Consider the following 22195-nt stretch of genomic DNA (forward strand, 5'->3'; position numbering starts at 1 on the left):
TTTTCTGGCATTCATTTATCAAGCCTCTGGAGCCTGAAGCTACAATGAAAACATATTAGCCTTTTCACAGTGTATGTATTTAGCTCCTGAAAATAATCTTCTTATCTCCTGTTTAGTGAATTATCACTTTCATTTTCCTCCACAAGAAATTACACACTAATAGAGGGCTTTAAGAGTTTACAATTTCTTTTTTGTATTCTGATTTTAAAATTGAAAAGTAATCTCCTTACTCCTTGAGCTCCGCCAGTGAAGCTGAAATCCTAATGTCATGGCCCAGTAAGTACAGAGATGTAATTAAATCACTCCACTGAACTAATTCACCAAGAGGGCCACCACTGAAAGCTGTCTCTGCAATCTTAAATCCAGATTCCTTAGTCAGGAGGCCCAGGTGAACAAGGACCTGAAAAAAAAAAAAGAGGGACATACTGATTCTCATTGGATCAAGTACAAATTCCACAGTAACCTACCAGAAAAATCACTCACCAATTCCAAAGTCAGGTTTATATTCTAATAAAATCTCAACATGGGGTAAATAATTTTTCTAGAAGGTAAATAGAAAGAAAGGAAATGATCTCTCATTGTTGTTTTAGAGAAATAAAGTCATTACTGCATTTGGTATGGCTTTGGACAGATAATCCCGTTGTCCAAAGGTGAAAAATCAGGATTAAAGGACAGTCAACCAGGACAATAAAATATCTTTTAACAATACTGGGCTTTTTTTCCACAGTTGGAAAATTTTTAAGCTTTTAACATGATAAATTTCAAACACTAACAAAAACAGGTATGACAATATAGTCAATTCTGATGTACTTAACAATTACTGACTTCAACAATGATTAACTCCTGACAGATCTTATTTAATATACACCCCTCACTTTCTCCCAACCCCTCCAGCTTATCTTGAAACAAATCTGACAGAGCCTATCATCTGTAAAAATCTCAGCTGGAATTTCTAAAAGAAATACATTTTCACTTAAAAAATACAACTGTAATATCACTGTCACCCCTAACACAGCTATTAATTTCTTAGTATCATCCAATATCCAGTCAGTGCATACACTTGCTCAGCTGTCCCTTATTTTTCCCAAGAACAGTTATTTGAGCCAGAATTCAAATAAAGTGCATAAACTGTAATGTCTCATACCTCTCTAACCTTCTTTAACTGTAGTTAACTGCTTGATCTTCCTTTCTGGGAGGGAGAGCGGCTTGTAATTTACTTGTCAAAGAAACTGGGTTGTATTTCTAGTAGAGTTTTTCACCCTCTAGATTTCACTGACCGTAAAACAGATTTTTCTGTCCCTTGTATTTATGGTAAATCAATAACTACAGCTGCAGCCACAATCAAATTTGTATTTGATTTTTTGGGCAACACTACTTCATAGATAGTGCTGTGTACTTGCAGTGGTAGGAACAATATCTGGGTGTTTCTGTTTTGTGGTGTTTGCAGCTACTGATGATCACTAACTAGATGCATTAATCCATTATGGCTTGCCATTGATGACATTCTATCATTCCTTCTGCATTCAGTAGCTGTAATATTGGTACTTCTAGAAAGAGAAAACTATCCCTCATGGACAGATTACATAAGAAAAAGCCTGGTAAATACCTGATTATTTCCTTTTACTTAACTGGTTTTCAAAATAACAAATTTGTTCTTTAGCATTCTCTAATGATGACAAAGGAAGATTTTTTTTTTTTAAATATGTGTATTATTATACATGAACATGAACATAAGTATATTTGATGGCTTTCAGTACACTGCAGTTATTATTTTTACTGATTATCAAATTGTGCCACCTTGGGCAATGGGAAGCTATTAAAGTTGGCTTTCAAGTTCTTTGAAAAAATTCTAGTAGTCTTTGATCATTTCTTTTTTTTCATATGTAGAAAGATATTATGCTCACATGAGATTCATATTTAATACATATCAGTATGTTTTAGCTGACAGTGAGAACAGCATTCAGTATGGGTTTCCAGGTGTAAATTCAGAGTAGCAAGGCAGCTTTTTTTTTTTTTTTAATTTTATTTTTAAACTTTACATAATTGTATTAGTTTTGCCAAATATCAAAATGAATCCGCCACAGGTATACATGTGTTCCCCATCCTGAACCCTCCTCCCTCCTCCCTCCCCATACCATCCCTCTGGGCAAGGCAGCTTTTAGTGTGGTCCAACTGACTGAAGTCTGAAAGGAAAACAGCGCTGTTAGCTTAACTAAACCTAGGGTGGAAGAGCTTCACGCTCAGGGGTATTACAGGGGTTTCCCAAGCATCTCCTCATGAATGTCAAAACAAACTGGCTCAAGTTTAATTTACAGTTTCTCTGTCTCAGGAACACAAGCAGAACCGCCATCGAACACAGCAGCACTGAAACTCACCAGCTGGTTGCCCAAATGACAGAAATGACAAATACCCAGAGAATGAAACTGTCACGATGATGTGACAGGAAGCTCTTTAAGGTTGTATTCGAGTAAAGAAAACAGAATTAAACTTCCTGATGCTACTGAGAGTGAGTCAGATGGTACATAGGAAAATCTTACACGCAGATATTCTGCTTGGCTTCACTGAAGAAAAACGCGTGCTAGTTCCTACTAAGATTGTTGTAAACCGGGGAAAGGAAAGCCCAAAACTGGCTGTACAAGAAGACACTGTGTGGATTCACCCCCAGGGAATATCACTGGGGACATGACACCTCTCCTAGTCTCGTCTCCATGAAAATCAAATTTTCAAGAAAACTGGCATTCAGCTGAAGTGAATTAATCAGAAACTCACTTTCTTCCGCTTTCTCTTCTCAAGATTCTGCTTCATTGCCAAGGACTTGATTGCTTGGATCCACGCATCAGCCATTCGCCGGATCCGCAGTCTCATCCATCGGAATTCTTCATGCTTTTTCATCATACTGTAGAGAATATTAACATCTGTACGAATTTCTGCCTAGAAACAGAAATTTAATAAAAACGAATAGGAGATAAGAAGCCCAAAAGCATAATGGTTTTCATGATGTGACGTTTGAAAACTTGAAAGAGAGAGTCAATTAAACATGTGGCTTCAAAAGGGAGTCTGGTTCACTGAAGAGCTTTGCTTGAAGGTCCTGGGGCTGCAAATTGAGGCAAACGGCCACTGACTGCTGCTCTGCTATATAAGGGACATCATTAAAAAATTAGAAGTGGAGAAAAGCAGCACAGGCATTGCCAAGCCCTGAGCTAGGTCAAAATGTGTATTTTACAGTGAAGTGCATCTTGAAATTATCTGCACCTGAATTTATTGGCCCTTTGGATCTACTTCGGGGGAGCAGACTCCTGGGAAAACTGAAGTTTATCCTTAACAGGCTACCTGCCATTATGGAGGCTGCCACAAAGCCTCATTCCGTCCACAAAGAAGGAAAATACAAGCTAACCCTCTAGTCTTGCCCCAATCCAAATAAACAAAAGTTTATTATTTTCTACAAGGAATTTAAAAGCCAGGAATATCACTTTACTATTATAACTGAATAACATTTTGAATTCAGGCCAGAATAACTTAAAAGTTATAAAGAGTATTTTTCTACAATAGCTGGATATAATCAGTGATTGAAAGAACAGGGGGAAATAATAACATTAGTATTTTTTTCATATAACATCTAAAGAAAGCATGCTGAATCCATCTTTCAGCAGTCACCATAATTGATTCTAAACACTCATCTGACCATGCCATGACTCAATTATGTCCCAAGAATCCCATGGTCTAAGTGAGGCTCAGCAAACTCTGGCTCTTTGACCAAATCTTTCTCGGTTCAGTTCAGTTGCTCAGTTGTGTCTGACTCTTTGCGACCCCATGGACTGCAGCACGCCAGGCTTCCCTATCCAACACCAACTCCTGGAGCCTACTCAAACTCATGTCCGTTGCGTCATGTGATGCCATCCAACCATCTCATCCTCTGTCGTCCCCTTCTCCTCCCGCCTTCTATCTTTCCCAGGATCAGGGTCTTTTGCAATGAGTCGGTTGTTCGCATCAGATGGCCAGAGTATTTGGAGTTGCAGCTTCAGCATCAGTCCTTCCAATGAATATTCAGGACTGATTTCCTTTAGGATTGACTAGTTGGATCTCCTTGCAGTCCAAGGGACTCTCAAGAGTCTTCTCCAACACCACAGTTCAAAAGCATCACTTCTTCAGTGCTCAGCTTTCTTTATAGTCCAACTCTCACATCCACACATGACTACTGGAAAAACCATAGCATTTACTAAACGGACCTTTGTTGGTAGAGTAACGTCTCTGCTTTTTAACATGCTGTCTAGGTTGGTCACAGCTTTTCTTCCAAGGAGGAAGTGTCTTTTAATGTCATGGCCGCAGTCACCATTTGCAGTGATTTTGGAGCCCAAGAAAATAAAGTCTGTCACTGTTTCCATTGTTTCCCCATCTATTTGTCATGAAGTGATGGGACCTGATGCCATGATCTTAGTTTTTTGAATGTTGAGTTTTACGCCAACTTTTTCACTCTCCTCTTTTACTTTGATCAAGAGGCTGTGTACTTCTTCTTTGCTTTCCACCATAAGGGTGGTGTCATCTGGGTATCTGAGGTTATTGATATTTCTCCCGGCAATCTTGGTTCCAGCTTGTGCTTCATCCAGTTCAGCACTCCGCGTGATGTACTCTGCATAAAAGTTAAAAAAGCAGGGTGACAGGATACAGCCTTGACATACTCCTTTTCCTGTCTGGAACCAGTCTGTTATTCCATGTCCAATTCTAATGGTTGCTTCTTGACCTGCATACAGATTTCTTAGGAGGCAGGTCAGGTGCCCTGGTATTCCCATCTCTTTAAGAATTATCCACAGTTTGTTGTGATCCACACAGTCAAAGGCTTTGGTGTAGTCAATAAAGCAAAAGTAGATGTTTTTCTGGAACTCTCTTGCTTTTTTGATGATCTTCCTCATTGCCTGTTTTTCTACATAGTTTTGTGAGAACACAGCCACGCCCACTCATTTACATATGGTGAGGGCTGCCCTGGGCTACAAGGTCAGAATTGAGTAGATGTAACAGACACTTCCTTACGGCCTACTAAGAGGAAAGTATTTACTATCTAGCCTTTCACAGAAAAAGTCTGCTGACCCCTGAGGAAAAGAATAAGGGCTTGAGTTTTTAATATGAAGCTTTTCACAGCCCCTACCTACCTTTCCCATCTCTTCTTCATTCCAGCTCATTCAGACCCCTATAGCCTTGTCCCAGGCTCTTCTCCTGAAAATGCCAGGCTCTTGTATGGGCACCTTTTTACCTCACATCAGAGACATCCTTCTCTCCTTGACTTGGTATAAATCCATTCATCACTTCACATTCAACTCCAAGGTCATTTTCTCTTTACATCTCTCCTGACCCACGCAGGCTGTGATGGCCACTTCCTCATTAATTTCCACAGGCCTGTGTTTCAGTGTTGACAAGGGTGCAGTCACCATTTACAACCCCACCTTCATTACCAGATCACTGGGCACCTCCAAGTCTGGTACCAGGTCTTATTGACTTAGGAACCCTCAGAGAACTGCTCAGTAAATAAACATAATGCTAACGGGTTGATGCGGCCACTCAAATTTCCACAGGGCTGGGGACAGAAGTTCTTCAGTTTACTATTATTTCAGATTACAGCTGGCATCTCGAGAAGACTCTACATGTATCACTTGGCAGCAGCCCCAAGTCACAAGCCAGGTAAGAGGTTTCCAAAACCACTTACCAATGAATTACGATCAGCTTCTTCATAGGGATTTTTCACTCTCCAAGGTAAATGGGGACACCAATTTTCAACCTGAAAAACAGGAACCAGAGACACTGAGTATGCCGGTTCATTTGCAAAGGAATTAACGTCTGTGCCAAGCCGGAGCACAGTGCCTTGTACACAGAAAGCGGGTTAAGTGGGTTTTTATCAATACATTAGTCAGACTCCCACACTCTTAGCTAGCAACCCAGAGAGGTCTGCTCTCAGATGCAACAATAACCAGTCAAGGTCCCAAGGAGCCTATGATTACACTGTACATCCATCCTTCAAAAACTTCCTAATGACTAATTCCTTAATCATTTAATCTTCATAATTCTATGCAGAAGGAGAGGGGGGCTCTTACGGTAGAAAGTTAAAAGATATGAACACTGCCACCAGGGGATAGGAATGCAAAGGTGCTTCTGTGCCATTTATTTAGCAAAAGGACAGGAATGATTTGTTATTTGCTCTGGCGTGTCTGGAAAGGTAACAGCAAGTCATCTGATGCACAGAACTCCATCATTTATCTCCAAATTAGGAAGGCAACTGAGAGTTTAAGGCTAATGGATCAAGGCTTCTCCTCATTCTGTGGCTGTTCACTTCATACTATCTCAAGGAACAGGGTGATAAAACCTATTGGAAAGAGATGAGGAAAGAAAAAAATCCTTCAGCAATCTTGTGAGAGCCATTGTGGAAGACTGATTGTTCTGTCAATGCACCAGAGTTTAGAGAGCAGGAGAGGAGAAAAGAGAAAGCAGAAGTACCAAATTTTACAGGAATGACTTCAAAAAAGGTTACCAAAGAAAATTAAGGCAGATTTACACTTTCTAGTAACTGAAGAATACACTGACTGATATTGATGTCTGACCTCTATGCCAAAACTGGCCATATAATTCCAAGGTAGCATATCACCCATTCACTAATATGAGATTATTAAAGATGGCTAGTAAAATGAAAAGGAAATGAAAATAATGTTTCTATGGCCAGGTGGACCCATAAAAATGAACAGAGCCAGAGGGTGGGGGGCATCCTTGGAGGACCATGAAGAAGGCAGGGATGTAAGTGAGTTAGACTTTCAGGTCAGCAATGCAGAGTCAGACAAGCTAGTTAGCCCCCCAGCTCTGGGCAAGTTTTCAAAGAAAGCAGTTTCACTACTCTAGAAATAAAGCAAGGTGATTTTGACTAGGACCCAAAATAATTGGGCAATTTGCATAAAGCCCTCTGCTGTGGCAAGTGATCTGAAAGCAATATGCAGAGGGCAGCTAAGTTTGGGGGTGGGTGGAATTCCCGGATAGGAAAAGTATCATATTCTCTTTTCTTTTTGTGGAGTGAAATTAGACCTGACCAGCTTTGTGAATGGCTTCAGAGACTCAAAAGGACTCCTCATAAGAAAGGTTGCAATGGTTTTTACTCATAAGAAAATACCAACTTACCTGAAATGCCTATGTCTAAAAACTGAGCGCTTATACAGCAGCATCACCATGAAACGCAAAAATCACAAAGGAAAAGCACTCTATAAGTGAGAAAAGTGAGGAAGAACCAGCAGAAAAGAAGCCTCCAAGAGGACGAAGCTGGTCCCAGCAGCACTGTACACATCTGTGCCTTGTATGCTTAGGCTGGACTGAATTATTTAATTCAAATTAAATTTTTGTAAATGGACTCAGTAAGACAGTGCTTTAAAGCATATTTATACCATGAAGGATTCAAATAGATTGCTGACCTGACTGGGAGACCTTCCACTGCACACAAAAGCATGAGGGTGAGCAAGCAGGGCACAGATTCATAGTCAATCCCATATTAAATAAATAACAAAATGCACGCAGCAGCATGTCAGAATAAAAAATGTCCTCATGAAGAGCATGATAGGGAGAGATGAGATACGACTATGAATAAAGAAAATCAAGCAAAAGGAGACACATTAGTGAGATCAGATAAAGAAGAGTACATTCACTCCTCTGCCCTTCGAAGAATCTTCCAAAATTTACTCTGATGAAAATACAGTCCAAGGTGATCTTCTAAAGTATGACTTCCCTACAGAATACTCAAGACTTTAATTCCTCTTTGAAACTGATCATTTATCTCAGTTCTTCTTACTCTAAATCACTGGATAATACCATGTGAGATTTCAAGGGCATCTCAGAAAGTATGGGAAATGGAGTCAGTGTATTTTGAATTTAGCAAGAAATCTTACCATTACATACACACTCATAATAGAGGAAAAATCAATTCTGAATATCCTGACACAGAATGAAGACAGTGGGTTTTCAGGGTGGCTGTTTTTGTACACAGTGATAAGCTAACTGGTTAACAAAATAATTAAATTATACCTAAATCAATTACTCCATGGGGAGTGGAGGAAAAACAAACAAACAAACACATTTCTTTCTGAAATCTCAGTGGATTACCAGGACTGGAAGAAAGCCAGCACTGGCAGTAACTCCACGTATTGAAACAAAACAGCCCTCAAATGAGCAACATTTTCCTAAATAAGAACATCATTGACAACACAGGGAAAATCTTGTTCAGGGATCGTAATTCAACTTTCTCATCCCTAACTGTTTTGTCCAATCTACCCTGGCTCCCTATATGAGTCTAACCACCCAGCATATGATTCTATCTAAGAAAGTTGGACCCCAGGGAGAGGCCCCTGTCTTCCTGATCTTCTACTTCAACTCATTCTCATCATCTTAGTGTTCTTCTGGCTCTCAGAACCCTAGGGCCCTATTTCTGCCTGTGGTCACCTACTGGCTTGGCTACAATTTTCCAACTGCAAACTTAGAGCTCTCTCTGGGATAAGATCTGTGGTGCTGGACCCTCCCACTGCCTACCCCCACCTCTACCCAGCTCCTGCAAGCTGGCAAGTCCTCTGTCAAGCCCTCTGCCAGGGAAGGGACTGGGCAGCCTTAAAATCTCCCACAAATCACTGTAGTGAGTCTAAGAACTGAAAATCATCTGAGTTCATGGCAACACCCATGCAACAATCAATAGAGGAGCAGAACCATGACTATAATAACCTTTGATTTGAAGGTGAAACTTCTACGGAACTAATCTTTTTAGTGCACTAGCCCAAGGCTACGAAATAAAGAGGCAAGGGAGGAGAGGGTGAGATGTATGGAAAGAGTAACAAGGCAATTTACATTACTATATGCAATAATAGCCAACGGGAATTTGGTGTATGGCTCAGGAAACTCAAACAGGGGCTCTGTATCAGTCTAGAGCGGTGGAATGGGGTCGGAGATGGGAGGGAGGTTCAAAAGGGAGGGGATATATGTATACCTATGGCTGATTCATGTTAATAACAAAATTCTGTAAAGCAATTATCCTTCAATTAAAAAAAAAAATATATGAAGAGGAAAAAGAAGAAGGCAATGGCAACCCACTCCAGTACTCTTGCCTGGAAAATCCCATGGACAGAGGAGCCTGGTGGGCTGCAGTCCATGGGGTCGTGAAGAGTCAGAGATGACTGAGCGACTTCACTTTCACTTTTCACTTTCATGCATTGGAGAAGGAAATGGCAACCCACTCCAGTGTTCTTGCCTGGAGAACCCCAGGGACAGTGGAGCCTGATGGGCTGCCGTCTATGGGGTCGCACAGAGTGGGGCATGACTGAAGCGACTTAGTAGTAGTGGCATGAAGAGGAAATAGAACCAGAAAAGACCAGCCAGGCTAGACCTTTGGAACAGGAAGGCATCTCCCAGAGAGAGGGCACAAAGAATCACTTTTCTTGAGCAAGGAGATCTAAAATTAACCAATTTTATTTTTGACATTCCCCCTTCCAATGATTTAAACTTCTTTGATCCGAGAGAAGGTTTTGCAGCTTCATCAACGTAGAATGTAAATCAAAGCAAAGTTTCTAAAAAGACATCAGGTAGGTCATACTTACTTTCAAGCTCTTTCAGATGGACAATTCTTACATTTAAGAAAAGAGAAACTACCAACAGAGATGCCTACAGCTCGAATTGGATTTTAAAGAGGGAAAAGAAATAATAAAATTACAGCAAGAATGAGTAGGAGATTTAATGTATATCTACGTGTACGTCTGCAGAACTAGACTTAATCTCTGCAGTAATATTCTGTTCTTTTGGAAAAAATAATAATCAGGCTCTGATATGGCCTCTTCTCTTATGGATAATGTGAAGGGTTTTGCTTTTAATGAATCACTGACATACCGAATTTCATCCATATTTTTCCAAGAGTTAAGTGTGGTCAAAAAGTAAATATGCAAAATGCATAAGAAAAGTCTAAGATTACCTCTAGAGGTTGATGTCTTGAATGCTTAGGATTCTCTTCTTTATGTAAATTTTCATATTTTTTGTTTTTACAAAGAACATTTATTGAGTAATTTTTAAAGGCATTACATTATATAAGCATACAATCATTGACTGAAGGTTTACAGTTCAGTGCATCCGGGAAAAAAACAAATAAACTTGACTGCATCCCATCACATAATCCCCTGAAGTGCCCTACAAGGTGGGTACCATGCCCAGATTACACGTGAGGAAAGCAAGACTTGAAGGTGCTGAGAACTTGCAGAGGTCCACTCACCAGTGACTTCCCTGGTGGCTCAGATGGTAAGAGTTTGCCGACAATGCGAGAGACCCAGGTTCGATCCATGGGTCGGGAAGATCCTCTGGAGAAGGAAATGGCAACCCACTCCAGTACTCTTGACTGGGAGATTCCATGGATGGAGGAGCCTGGTAGGCTAGGTAGGCTACAGTCCATGGGGTCACAAAGAGTTGGAGATGATTGAGCGACTTGACTTTCACTTTTCACTCACTAGTGAGTGGCGGGGCTGGGTGATGACTGAGATCCTGTCCCTGAACCAGGACATGAAGTGTCAGAGACACTTTAAAGGGCAGGGACAAGAGGGCTGCTGAATCTGGAATCCACCAAAACAGATTCTATGTCCAACTCCACAAACATCTAGGGGTATAACCTTAAACCATCTGACTTTCAAGTTTTCTCATCTACAACATAAAGGTGCCGGCTTGGGTACTCTATAACAATTCTATTATCTATGAGACCTAAAAAATATAGTTAGACACCACCATGTGGGTTACCTATCAAAATGACACAATTGATTATATTCATTAGATAAACTGATGATACACACATGTATATGCATACACATATTTGTTGTACTGATAACCTATCTAATGAACTCATTAAAGAACATGCTTTAAAAAAAAATGTAAAAGAAAGATCTCTTTACCCCACTCCACGCTCCTCCCAGGCCTACTCTCCTTTTCTAAAAATTCAAAAAGGAAATGCACATGGTAAAAGATGTCTCCACATGTGAGCGTTTCCACTACCTGGCCCCATCCTCTCCATCAAATACCTGAGCTGATGAATATTTTGGCCAAGTGGCTTGTTAGGAAAGGCTGTGCCTGGGGAAGCAGGTGGATGACAGAGAAGAATAAGAAAAACGACACTGCACCAAGAGCCAAGCGCTAGGAAAAGCGCTTCACACACATTGTATCCTCTGGTTTCCACGTAATCACATGGGCAAGGTCGCTCATCATGACAGATGAGGCCATGGGCAGGGCGGCCCCGTGGCTGGGGATGGAAGCGCCATCTGTCCTGTCCAGGGCCGGCACTTAGCAGCGAAACCAGACATGTGGTTCCTGCAGTCCCACGAGCACAGTCCAGCCTCCAATATCAGAGTAGGACCGCCTAGATCTTCTCCACAAAATCCTCCAGAAAGGGTTCACTCCACTCCCACTGCGGGGCTGCTGGAAGGGCCATGACAGTGATGACAACTTGCTGCCTGCAGCCTTCTTCCCTGCTGTCTGTTCTGTGCAGCAGAGGTGATCATTTCAAAGCCTAAACTGGATTACATCCTACACTAACTCAGACCCTCCAGGGGCTTCTCCTTACCCTTAGAATAAAACCCAGAATTTACCCTCCTGCCCTCCAAACAAGAACCTCCTTCCATATCCAAACACCCGCCAGGTTCATTCCTGCCTCTGGAGGGTTGCCGGACTTGTGAGAAGAGGGGAAAAGATGCTCAGTTAAATTCGAATTTCAGACAAAGGATGATTTTTGTCTTGAGTAAGCTGCATGCAGTATTTGTCATATGTGAAAGTGAAAGTGTAGTCGCTTAGTGTCTGACTCTTTGTGACCCTGTGGACTATAGCCCACCAGACTCCTCTGTCCATGGAATTCTCCAGGCAAGGATACTGGAGTGGGTAGCCAGTCCCTTCTCCAGGGCATCTTTCCGACCCAGGGATCAAACCCGGGTCTCCCGTATCGTGGGCAATTTTTTTTATCATCTAAGCCACCAGGGAACCTCCATTTATCACATACTCACAATTCAATAAATAAAACACTCTACCTGAAATTCATGATCATTAGTCATCCTGTATTTTACCTGGTAACCCCATACCTCAGGCTTCGGCATCCACGCTCTTTCTACCTGAAACACTCTTCCTCTCAGAGCGCGCATGCCTCCCTCTCTTCCCTCCTACACACTATGCTCCAACTTTTCCTGAGAAGCCTTCCATGATCTGCTTACCTGGCCATTCTACCTCCTTACTCTGCTTTTCCTTGGCACAAAAACCACATGCAGAAATTATCTGACCTACGGGATGGCTACTGTCTGCTGCCCCAACGAATGTAAGCTCCTTAAGGACTTCAGTTGGCCTGCTCAGTGCTCTTTCCTCAATCCGGAGAACAGGGCCTGGCACACAACAGGTCCTCAATCATTACTTGTTACATACTGAATGAAAAAATGGGTGACTTGAGTGTTATAGATATTCATTATAAGGATACTCTTTTCCTTTTAAGTGGCACAATGTATGTTCATCATTGTATTAGAATCTTTCAACAACACCCTGAGGCAAGCACGGCAGGCTTTACCTTGAGGAAATGTTCTAGGCCACACAGGTAGGAGCTGAATCCAGACAGACATTTTTTTTTTTTTTTAATGGAAAGGCATTTTAAACATAGCAGTGTATACATATCAAACCCCAACTCCCAAGCTATCCATGAATTTTCTGCAATATGCAGTGCTGCCCCCGACCATGCGGGGGAAGGCAGGAATATCAGAAACAGAAAGTATGGAATCAATCATGTGCAAGAGAGCCGAGGGCTGGGAAGACCTGAGACAGGACTACTCAGGATATTAGGGAAGGATAGGACTTCAAGAGAAACTGCTGTGAGTTTTCAACACACCCCAAACCAGTGGGGTTCTAATGAGAGGATGTCAGAGTTTCAAACTGCTGCTGCTGCTGCTAAGTCACTTCAGTCGTGTCCGACTCTGTGTGACCCCACTGACGGCAGCCCACCAGGCTCCCCCGACTCTGGGATTCTCCAGGCAAGAACACTGGAGTGGGTTGCCATTTCCTTCTCCAATGCATGAAAGTGAAAAGTGAAAGTGTCCGACTCTTTGCAACCCCATGGACTGCAGCCCACCAGGCTCCTCCATCCATGGGATTTTCCAGGCAAGAGTACTGGAGTGGGGTGCCATTGCGTTCTCCTGAGTTTCAAAAATTCATCCCAAATCTCTGTGGGAAGAGACCTGTCAATTTCCTTTAAACAGGAGAGGCAACAAATTCTTCTTCTGTCATGAACTATTCAGATAATAGAGAGATGCTTCTTACACTGCACACAGGCAAACTCGGCCCCTCTGGGCCTGCATTCACACTGAGGACACTAGAGCCACAGTCACCCAGCTGATAAAAGTGGTCACATTCCAGACACCAAGGACAGAGCTCCTCTTTTGTGGCAGTGTGCAATTTAGCCTTAAGTGTAGATCCAGGCAAATAACGCTGAGTGACAATAAGAAAGGGCTTCCCAGGTGGCGCTGGTAGTAATGAACCCACCTGCCAATGCAGGTAGATGGAAGAGACGCAGGTTCGATCCCTGGGTTGGGAAGATCCTCTGGAGAACAGCATGGCAACACACTCAAGTATTCTTGCCTGGACAGAGGAGCCTGGAGGGCTACAGTCCATAGGGTGGCAAAGAACACACAGGACTGAAGCGACTGAACACACACACATGCAAAACAGCTCTTCTTTTGCAGTAGTACGCGATTTTGCCTGAAGCGTACATTTAGGCAAATAATGCTGAGTGACAATAAGAATAAAAGCTGGGCCAGAAAACTGTGCCTTCTAATATAATTGGCTAATTCCATCTAACAGTCTAACCTGATCCTCTGCATTCCCCTATAGATAAAGTATTAAAGAGCATTATATTAAAACTGCTAATAAGTGCTCAAAATGCCCTTGCTTCATGTCTCAAACTTAATGTTTTTAGCAGAATTTAATCTTACAATTTTACAAAAACAATTCTTCAAGATTAGAAAGTTGATAGCTGGTGAAGTCACCCACTTAGAACAAAGAGACAAAAAAGCTATCAACTACTTCAAAAAATGCTTTAAATAGTCATTCATTCAATAAATATGTGTGTCAGGCACTATTATTCCTGTAAACAAAACAGACAAAAATCTCTCTGGAGATGACTTTTCATATACCTTTTCTTAATGCTGGATGTTGATGGTCACCCCAAGACCTTCGCACTGACTGTTCCCCAAACCTGTTAAATACCTGTATCAGACTTCTGAACCTCTTCCTCTCTCACTTCCTTCAATATGGTGCTCACACGTCCTCCTCCCATTTTTTCAGTCGGGCATTTTCTGAACATGCTATCTAAAACTGACACCATCACTCCTCATGAGCATTTTGAGTTCCATCTGTTTTATTTCTCTCCACAGCTCTACTGTAATCTAAAAGATATATATTTTACTTTTTGTTGCCCGTCCCCTCCTATAAAACATAACCTTAAGAAGTGTTTGCCTTTTGGCTCACTGTCATATGCCCAGCATCCAGAAAATCCTAGTAGCAATGAATTCCCCTGGTACCCAGACTATGGATTGTCTTATTTCCCAGTAAGAGGAACCAAGGGGACTTACAGAAAACACCCAGGGTTATGTCAAAAGGCCTCAGAAGACAATATGCATTGGCTCCCACTGGTCAAAGAAGGAGTAATATGAGAACTAGAAAGAAAATAATTGGAATGGATCAAACATATCAAATATAGTTCATTCAAAGCCTTGATTGAAACAAGGTGCTGATTGAAACAACAAGCATTAAAACAAGCAAGCAACCAAACAAACTACCGGTCACCAGTGGAAGATGGCAGGAAATCAACAGAGAAATCAAGGTTTCCTTTATGAACTGTTCCTCAGGGTAACCAAATACCAGATGAGGACTCATTTCTCTATACAGAGTATTCCTGATATATTACGAACGAATCCTGATGAATCCAGGCAGTAATTATCGATGGCTGCTGATATCACAAAAAGAGAAAAAGCTAGCCATTTATGTGTCTCCTGCACATTTAATATCATCCATGAAACAATTTTGAAAAAAATATTAAGCCTGACTCTGATCAAGCCTCAGATCTACTATCAATTTACAGGAAATACAGGGTTGGGGAAGTAGGTTATCCAACAACATGGGGATACAGTCATAGAAACTCAGAGTACAACAAACTCTTCTAAGAGTACAGTGTACAACAACAGCTTCTAAGGCAAGTAAAGTTTTGTCAGTGAAAAATTACAAGGGGCACCAACAGTTGTAATTTATGGTTATTGCTTGAAACTCCATTCAAATAATAAACTTCAGGTTACAAAATGGTCTACAAAATGTGAATAGTAATCTGATATTCGAAGATATTATGGAATTCTGTGATTTTAAAAATACAGAACAGTTTTAGTAGTTTTAAAAAAGAGCCTCTTTTAAAGGTATGTGGTGAAACATTCACAGATGATGCGATTTGGGGGATTTGCTTCAAAATAACCATCTGGGAGAGGTGTCAATGAATGAGATTGGCCACAAACTGACACTTATTGAATCTGTGTCCCAGACATACAGAATTTCCTTATATCTGTTTCTTTTACATAGGTTTGACATTTTCCACATTAAAAAAAGTTTAAAACATAAAACTTTACAAATGTCTTACTGGTATATAATATGAATGATCAGAGACAATGTTTAAAAGTTTGTAAAAACACAAATTGGAGATGACTGCATCAAAGCCCCCATCTGCCACATGTTTCTAAAGAGCAAACAGGTAATGGTTTGGTGTTTGGCAAGTCCCTTTTAATTTCTGGAAGGTGGAGGTCAGAGTAAGAAATCTCAATCTAAATGTTGTAGTTTGTGAAAATAATAATAATTTAAAAAGAGAAACAAAAAAGATATAAAACTAAATGTTGAGTATGTGAAACTGACAAACAGGAGTGGTCATAAAAGAACGAACTCAGAAGGAGGTAGAGGTTGAGGGAAATTGAGAGATCATTTAAGCTGACGACAAATACTGTTTGGTAAAATCAGGATTGTTTTAAAAAAGTGGTTTCTAAAGATGTCTTAGAATTCAGGTAATAAAAGCCACAAAAAACACACAGATAAAGAAGATAAAATAAAGGCTGAATTCAAGAACTGAAAAGAACAAGATCATAAATCTCTGCCACCTCCTGTGTTGCCAAAATATATTATCTCACAGAAAGAGAATTTCCTGTGTCAAATGGCTAAACATTTAAAAGGTGTGTGTGGGTAATCTCAGGCAACAGTCTAGTGGTATTTTTAAAGCACTCCCTGACCTGTCCCAAGATGTTAGTTATATTTTCTCATTCAGGTTTTCTCCTGCAACCTGAACAGTCTATTCTTTACCACGGCCCACTTTGACAAATTAGTCTGTGAGACACCATTTCCAAGATATCTTTAGCAGCCAACATAGTCCATAAATCCAAATCATTGTACTGGTTATTAGGATTTCATTTCATGCTCACATTCACAAACATTTAAGCTTTCAACCTTTGCTGTTGGGCATTAATCTTGGCATTAATCAACGGATTAAGTACGCTGAATTTAAACTCAAGGTTAATAGCACGCTCAGCCAATATTAGTTTTACATATTGCCAAGGGAGAACAGGAAGACACAGAGAGCTTTATGTCTGTTTTTTCTGAAACATAAGAAACAGACTGATGAGTAAGGCATGAAATTGCTTCTTTGTTTCCTTTATGAGGGACTCACACATACAGGTGGGTGTGCACACAGACACACACACAGACACATACAGTCACTCACTCAACCAGTCCAAATTGGCATTTGAAGCAACAGCTTGTACACATCCTAAGATCTAGCAATCAATCACTGAGCAATTGAATGGCAACATAAGTCCTTAAAAAAATAGTACAAACAAATTAAGAAGTCTGGCAGGGTGTGATGGTTGCTAGTTGCTATAATAATTGTGTAGACAGCAAGAACATGTGGGCATCAAATATATCAGCACCATCTATCAATATAATATCAATAGGGGTAAAGACATTTATTCTCAATTGTGTAAAAGCTGACAGCAGTAAAAGGCTCTGCGGAGGGCTAAGTTAATAATACCTGAAACAATGACATTCAGAGTAATTACTTGATAGGCTCTTGTCTCTAACGGGAGTAGTTACGTGGCTCACAAAAACAGATACAGAAAATGAACTGCCTGATGATCTGGAAATGCAAGCTGGTTAACGGACACGAATCATTCATTTGCTCCCATCTGAGTACTTGGTTTTCATGAGTTGTATCTTCAGGAGAATTGGTGCTGTTTTGGTGGGGGAGGGGGCTAGTAAAGCATTAAAATTATGAGTATTTGAAAACTAGCAATGAAGACTGATTAATGGAAACCAGCTAACTTAGAGCTGTATGTCAAACACAGGTGGATTTGAGAATAGAACTGAACGCAAAGGCAACGATGACAAATGACTTCATTTGAGCTCAGCTTTCATTCGATGTGAAAGGGCAACAGTAATGGTGAGTGCAGAGGGACTAAGCAACTAAACCTCTCGGAGCCTCTAAGATGCAGCTCTCAGAGCTGGGGAGAGGTTGGAACCGCACTGTGCATTGGAGGTGTCCGGGACACACAGGCTCACTCATGCTTCATTCTTCTTTCTGCCTGCCACCCGGGAAGGGCAATGCTGAGACTTTTAACACCACACCCAGGCCCTAATACAGCGTCAGACACAGTACAAGCATCTGTGGGGATGACGAAGGGTAAACACTGATGGCTTTACCTTCTGAGAGTCCCCGTAGAGGCTGGTAGACTACTAGTTGGTGAGGGGAAGAGTAGAAGTTTCAGGGGAAGAAAAATGCAGGAAAAGTGCTGTCTTCTAAGACTGGTCTGAATCTAAATGCCTCAATTCAACTAGTGACTGACTATGGGAGATATTTTACTTCATGTCCTCTTTCATATTTGTCAAAGCTCTGAAGTTAAACATACATGGAAACAAGAACTGGCTCTTCTTCAATTTTTGTTGTTGTTCAGTCCCTAAGTCAAGTCTGACTCTTTGCAACCCCATGGACTGCAACACACCAGGTTCCCCTGCTCTTCACTACCTGCCAGAGTTTGCTCAGATTCATGTCCATTGAGTCGGTGATGCTAATCATCTCATCTCCTGCTCTTCAATAAGGATTAAGAAAAGAATCAAAGTCACCAGTGTATTCACTGATGAAGTGAAAAAAATCAAATGAAGATGTCTGTCAATCACCTTCCCAACTGCAAGAGTAAGCTGGCATATGATACAGGTTAAATGAAGTAACAAAAGAAGGAAAGTGTGAAGAAAGAGGGAAAAAAATAGACAGAAACAGCACCACAAAGCCATAGATGTTGTCCAGGATTTATAGACTACTAGAACAGAATTAACAGGGTTTAGGAATCATCTCTAATAATTTCATTTTAACAATGGCAAGAGGTGCACTGCAGCTACACACATCCAGTTCATGATTTTAATGTGAACAAGCATCACATCCTGAGAAAGGAAGGCAAGGAGAACTATATTCTTCTATATTACTAGAAGTCTGCTGCTAAGTTGCTTCAGTTGTGTCCGACTCCGTGCCACCCCATGACGGCAGCCCACCAGGCTCCCCTGTCCCTGGGATTCTCCAGGCAAGAACACTGGAGTGGGTTGCCATTTCCTTCTCCGACTAGAAGTCTAGGGATCTAGAATTAAATGAGATCGGTGAATGAGAACCAGAAATTCATTCTAATTCTAAAAGGAAATCAAGGTCCCAACAGAAAATGTCCCGGGCTATATGACACTCCACAACTGTACTCAAATAATGGCAACATCAAAAATCTATCGTGCACAGACATAGAAAACAAACTTATGGTTACCAAAGGGGAAAGGTGTGTGTGGGGGAGGGATAAATTAGGAATTTTGGAGTAACACACACACACTATTTTATATATAAAATAGATAAGCCACAAGGACCTACTATATATCACAGAGAATTATACTCAACATTTTGTAATTATATAGGAAAAGGGGGCTTCCCAGCTGGCGCTAGTGGTAAAGAAACCACCTGCCAGTGCAGGAGACAGAAGAGATGCAAGTTCGATCCCTGGGTTGGGAAGATCCCCTGGAGGAGGGCATGGCAAACAACTCCAGTACTCTTGCCTGGAGTATCCCATGGACAGAGGAGCCTGGCGGGCTACAGTCCACAGGGTCGCAAAGAGTCGGTCACAACTGAAGCAACTTAGCACGTATTTGGGAAAAGAATTTGAAAAAGAATATATATATATATATATTTTTTTATATATATACACACACACAGACCTGAAACTAAGACAACATTGTAAATCAGCCATAGTTCAATAAAAAAACTAAATACCCTCCTCGAAAGTAAAGTAAAAAAAAAAGAAAGAAACTTACTATGAAAGCATCAGTTAAAATAATTATCATTTATCAGGCTCTACTCTAAGCATGGTCCCATATAGACTCAGGAATCCACAAGGTAGATTCTTTAAAAACAAAATTAAAACTTTTATATTATAAAGGAAGAAACTGAGGCACAAAGAGAGCAACTTTTCCAAGAGCACAGAGTTTAGCAAGCATCAGAAACAGAAGCTGAAGTCAAGTGTGAGGCTCTAAGACAGTACTATTGAAAGGCTCATATTGATTACATTTTCTTCTCTTACAGGGTATCTATTAAGATGCTTCGGAAAAAGAAAAAATATTTTCTTTGAGTGCCAGAGTTTCAAGATAATTTTCACATTAAAATTTTGAAGAAGTTCCTAGTTGTTTCCCAGGACCCCTTCCTGGCTCAATTTACCTGTATCCATGCTTTCTCTTCTATTAGACTTTAAAGATAATGAATGCATAGCATGGTGCCAAGCAAATGAATTCTCAGTAACTGTTGACAATCAATGAACATAACAGATGTTCAATAAGTGCTCACTGAACTGAGTTCAGTGGAACAAAAAGAAAAGTCTGATCATTTGCATAAGAAAAGAGTAGAATAGGCAGAATAGGCAAACGAAGCACCATTCCATGTCCAGGAAGGAGAAAAAAAAAGGTTAAAGGTTCTGAAACAAGACACCCAGGCTCCAACGTCAAGTCTATATGATCTATCACATGTTTATGCAGCCCAGTCTATCCCACACTCCTCTCATTTTACCTCCACAGAGGTTCCCTCTTCTCTCATCTTAGCTACATCCTTCCTTCCCTTCTGGTAGTGGTAGGGTGGCTGTTTCAAAGGAAGGGAACCAGGTCATATGTAATCGCGGTCCTCTTCATCTGAATTCTCCCGCACCTCCCCAGCTCTGGCTCAGGAAATGAAGACCCAGGCTGGAGCGGGCACCTCAAATCCTCTTCCTCTCTCTTCACTTCAGCAGTCCTCCCCAAGATGCAAATGGTTAGGGAGGCATGAAATTAGCTCAGTTTGTCAATCAGGGAGCCCAGTTAGACTGTGGCTAAATTCTATCAAATGGAAATGGGAAAAAATTTTTTGAAAATTGAACTAAATGAGGGACTTTTCCTCAGGGCAGGAAAGGTGCCTTTAGCTGACTTCTCACTGGAGTGAAGGTTCACCCATAGCCCCAGGCCTTACTCCTCTGGAGAAGAAAGTGAGGAGGCGGGCCCCAGGCCACCCAAGCGTGAAACGCACTCAAGTACACACTACAGAATCAACTTGTCAGCAGCCTACTAGTAAGGTACATCACACACCCAAGTCTCAGAGCTTTTTCATTTCCAAGAGGTATTTTAACTATCATTTACTCTGACGGTTCCCATGATGGCCCTGGGGTGGCCATGGAGCAACCGCATCCAAAAAAAAAAAAAAGGTCTGACTCTTACAGAGGAAGCCAAGAGGGACAAATCCCACAGATTCCAGGGCCACATGCCCTAGAGCAATGCTGGTTTGGCTTCCATCCCCCATCATCTTAGGCCACAGAGGAGAGACACCTGAACCCCACAAGGAAAAGTATGGCAAAAACATTTCATTTAGCCTCAGAATTGAGGGATTCTCCTCTCTGCAAGGGATCACCAGGGAGATGTTATTAAGTACTGGTTAAACAACAACAGTACCAAAACTAGGGAGATGGAAGCCAAGAGCCTGCCCAGTGCACAACCTTAAAAATTAGCCAGCATCCGTTCCACAAGCTCTGAGGGCTACTGCCACTGCCCATAAGGGATGGGGGATAGAGCCAATGGAGTTTTCATTCCCTGCTCAGTTCTCTCCTGTAGCTGGCTCTGAATAAAGTCTTAACCCCACCCCACTCCATCAACCTTTCTAAAGGTGAAATGAATCACTGAAGCATGTAACAGATTCCATGTGGTCTGTAAAAATGCCCTATGACTCTTAAAAAACAAGCTTCTATTTAAATTCAAGGGTACAAATGAAAATGAAGTTTAGATAAAAAGGTGGAAAAAAGGGAGAAAGTGAATAATTCAGTCTGTAAGTACAATAAATAGCAAACTCAGCCAAGAAGCATATGAAAAGATGCTGAACATCATTAATCAGTAAGGAAATACAACCAGCAATACAATGAGTGAGATACTCCCTCATACCCATTCACATGACCATTAGAAAAGAAAAAATAGAAAATAACAAGTGTTGGTAAGAATGTGGAGAAGTTAGAATCTTGTGCACTGTTGGTGGGAATGTAAAACGGCACAGCTGCTATGGAAAAGAGTCTGGTGGTTCCTCAAAACATTAAAAATAGAATTACCATATGATCCAGCAACTCTGTTTCTGGATATATACCCAAAAGAATTGAAATCAGGGTCTCAAAGAGTTATATGTACACTCATGCTCACTGCAGTACCATTCACAACTGATGGAAGATGGAGGCAACCCAAGTGTCCAGTGAGAGATGAATGGGTAACAATATGCAGTCTGTATACATAATGGAATATTATTCAGTCTCAAAAAGGAAGGGCATTCTGACACCTGCTATAACATGGATGAACCTTGAGTACACTATACTAAGTGCGATCAGCAGATCACAAAAGACAAATACTGTATATTTCACTTATAGGAGTACTTGGAGTAGTCAGAATCTGAGGCAGACACAGCAGAATGGTGGTTGCTGAGGCTGGAAGAAGGAGGAGGCTCTGGAGTCACAGTTTGATAGGAACAGTTTCAGGTTGGCAAGATGAAGCGTTCTGGAGATGGATGGATGGTGGCGATGGTCACACAGCAACATGAATG

General features: G+C 41.2%; 1 protein-coding gene across 7 annotated transcripts in view; it reads right to left on the reverse strand.

Moving 5' to 3' along the window:
* Nucleotides 1-22195, reverse strand: part of MGAT5 (alpha-1,6-mannosylglycoprotein 6-beta-N-acetylglucosaminyltransferase) — a 397375-nt gene that overhangs the window by 150575 nt on the left and 224605 nt on the right. For all 7 annotated transcript variants that reach the window (XM_070799867.1, XM_070799869.1, XM_019973660.2 and 4 more), the window contains 3 exons: nucleotides 5696-5767; nucleotides 2770-2931; nucleotides 231-400 (listed from right to left, as the gene is read on the reverse strand). In XM_070799867.1, the coding sequence (XP_070655968.1) occupies nucleotides 231-400; nucleotides 2770-2931; nucleotides 5696-5767 (404 nt within the window). The remainder of the gene's footprint in view (nucleotides 1-230; nucleotides 401-2769; nucleotides 2932-5695; nucleotides 5768-22195) is intronic.

This window comes from Bos indicus, chromosome 2, assembly GCF_029378745.1.
Source record: "Bos indicus isolate NIAB-ARS_2022 breed Sahiwal x Tharparkar chromosome 2, NIAB-ARS_B.indTharparkar_mat_pri_1.0, whole genome shotgun sequence".
NCBI classification, from domain to species: domain Eukaryota; kingdom Metazoa; phylum Chordata; class Mammalia; order Artiodactyla; family Bovidae; genus Bos; species Bos indicus.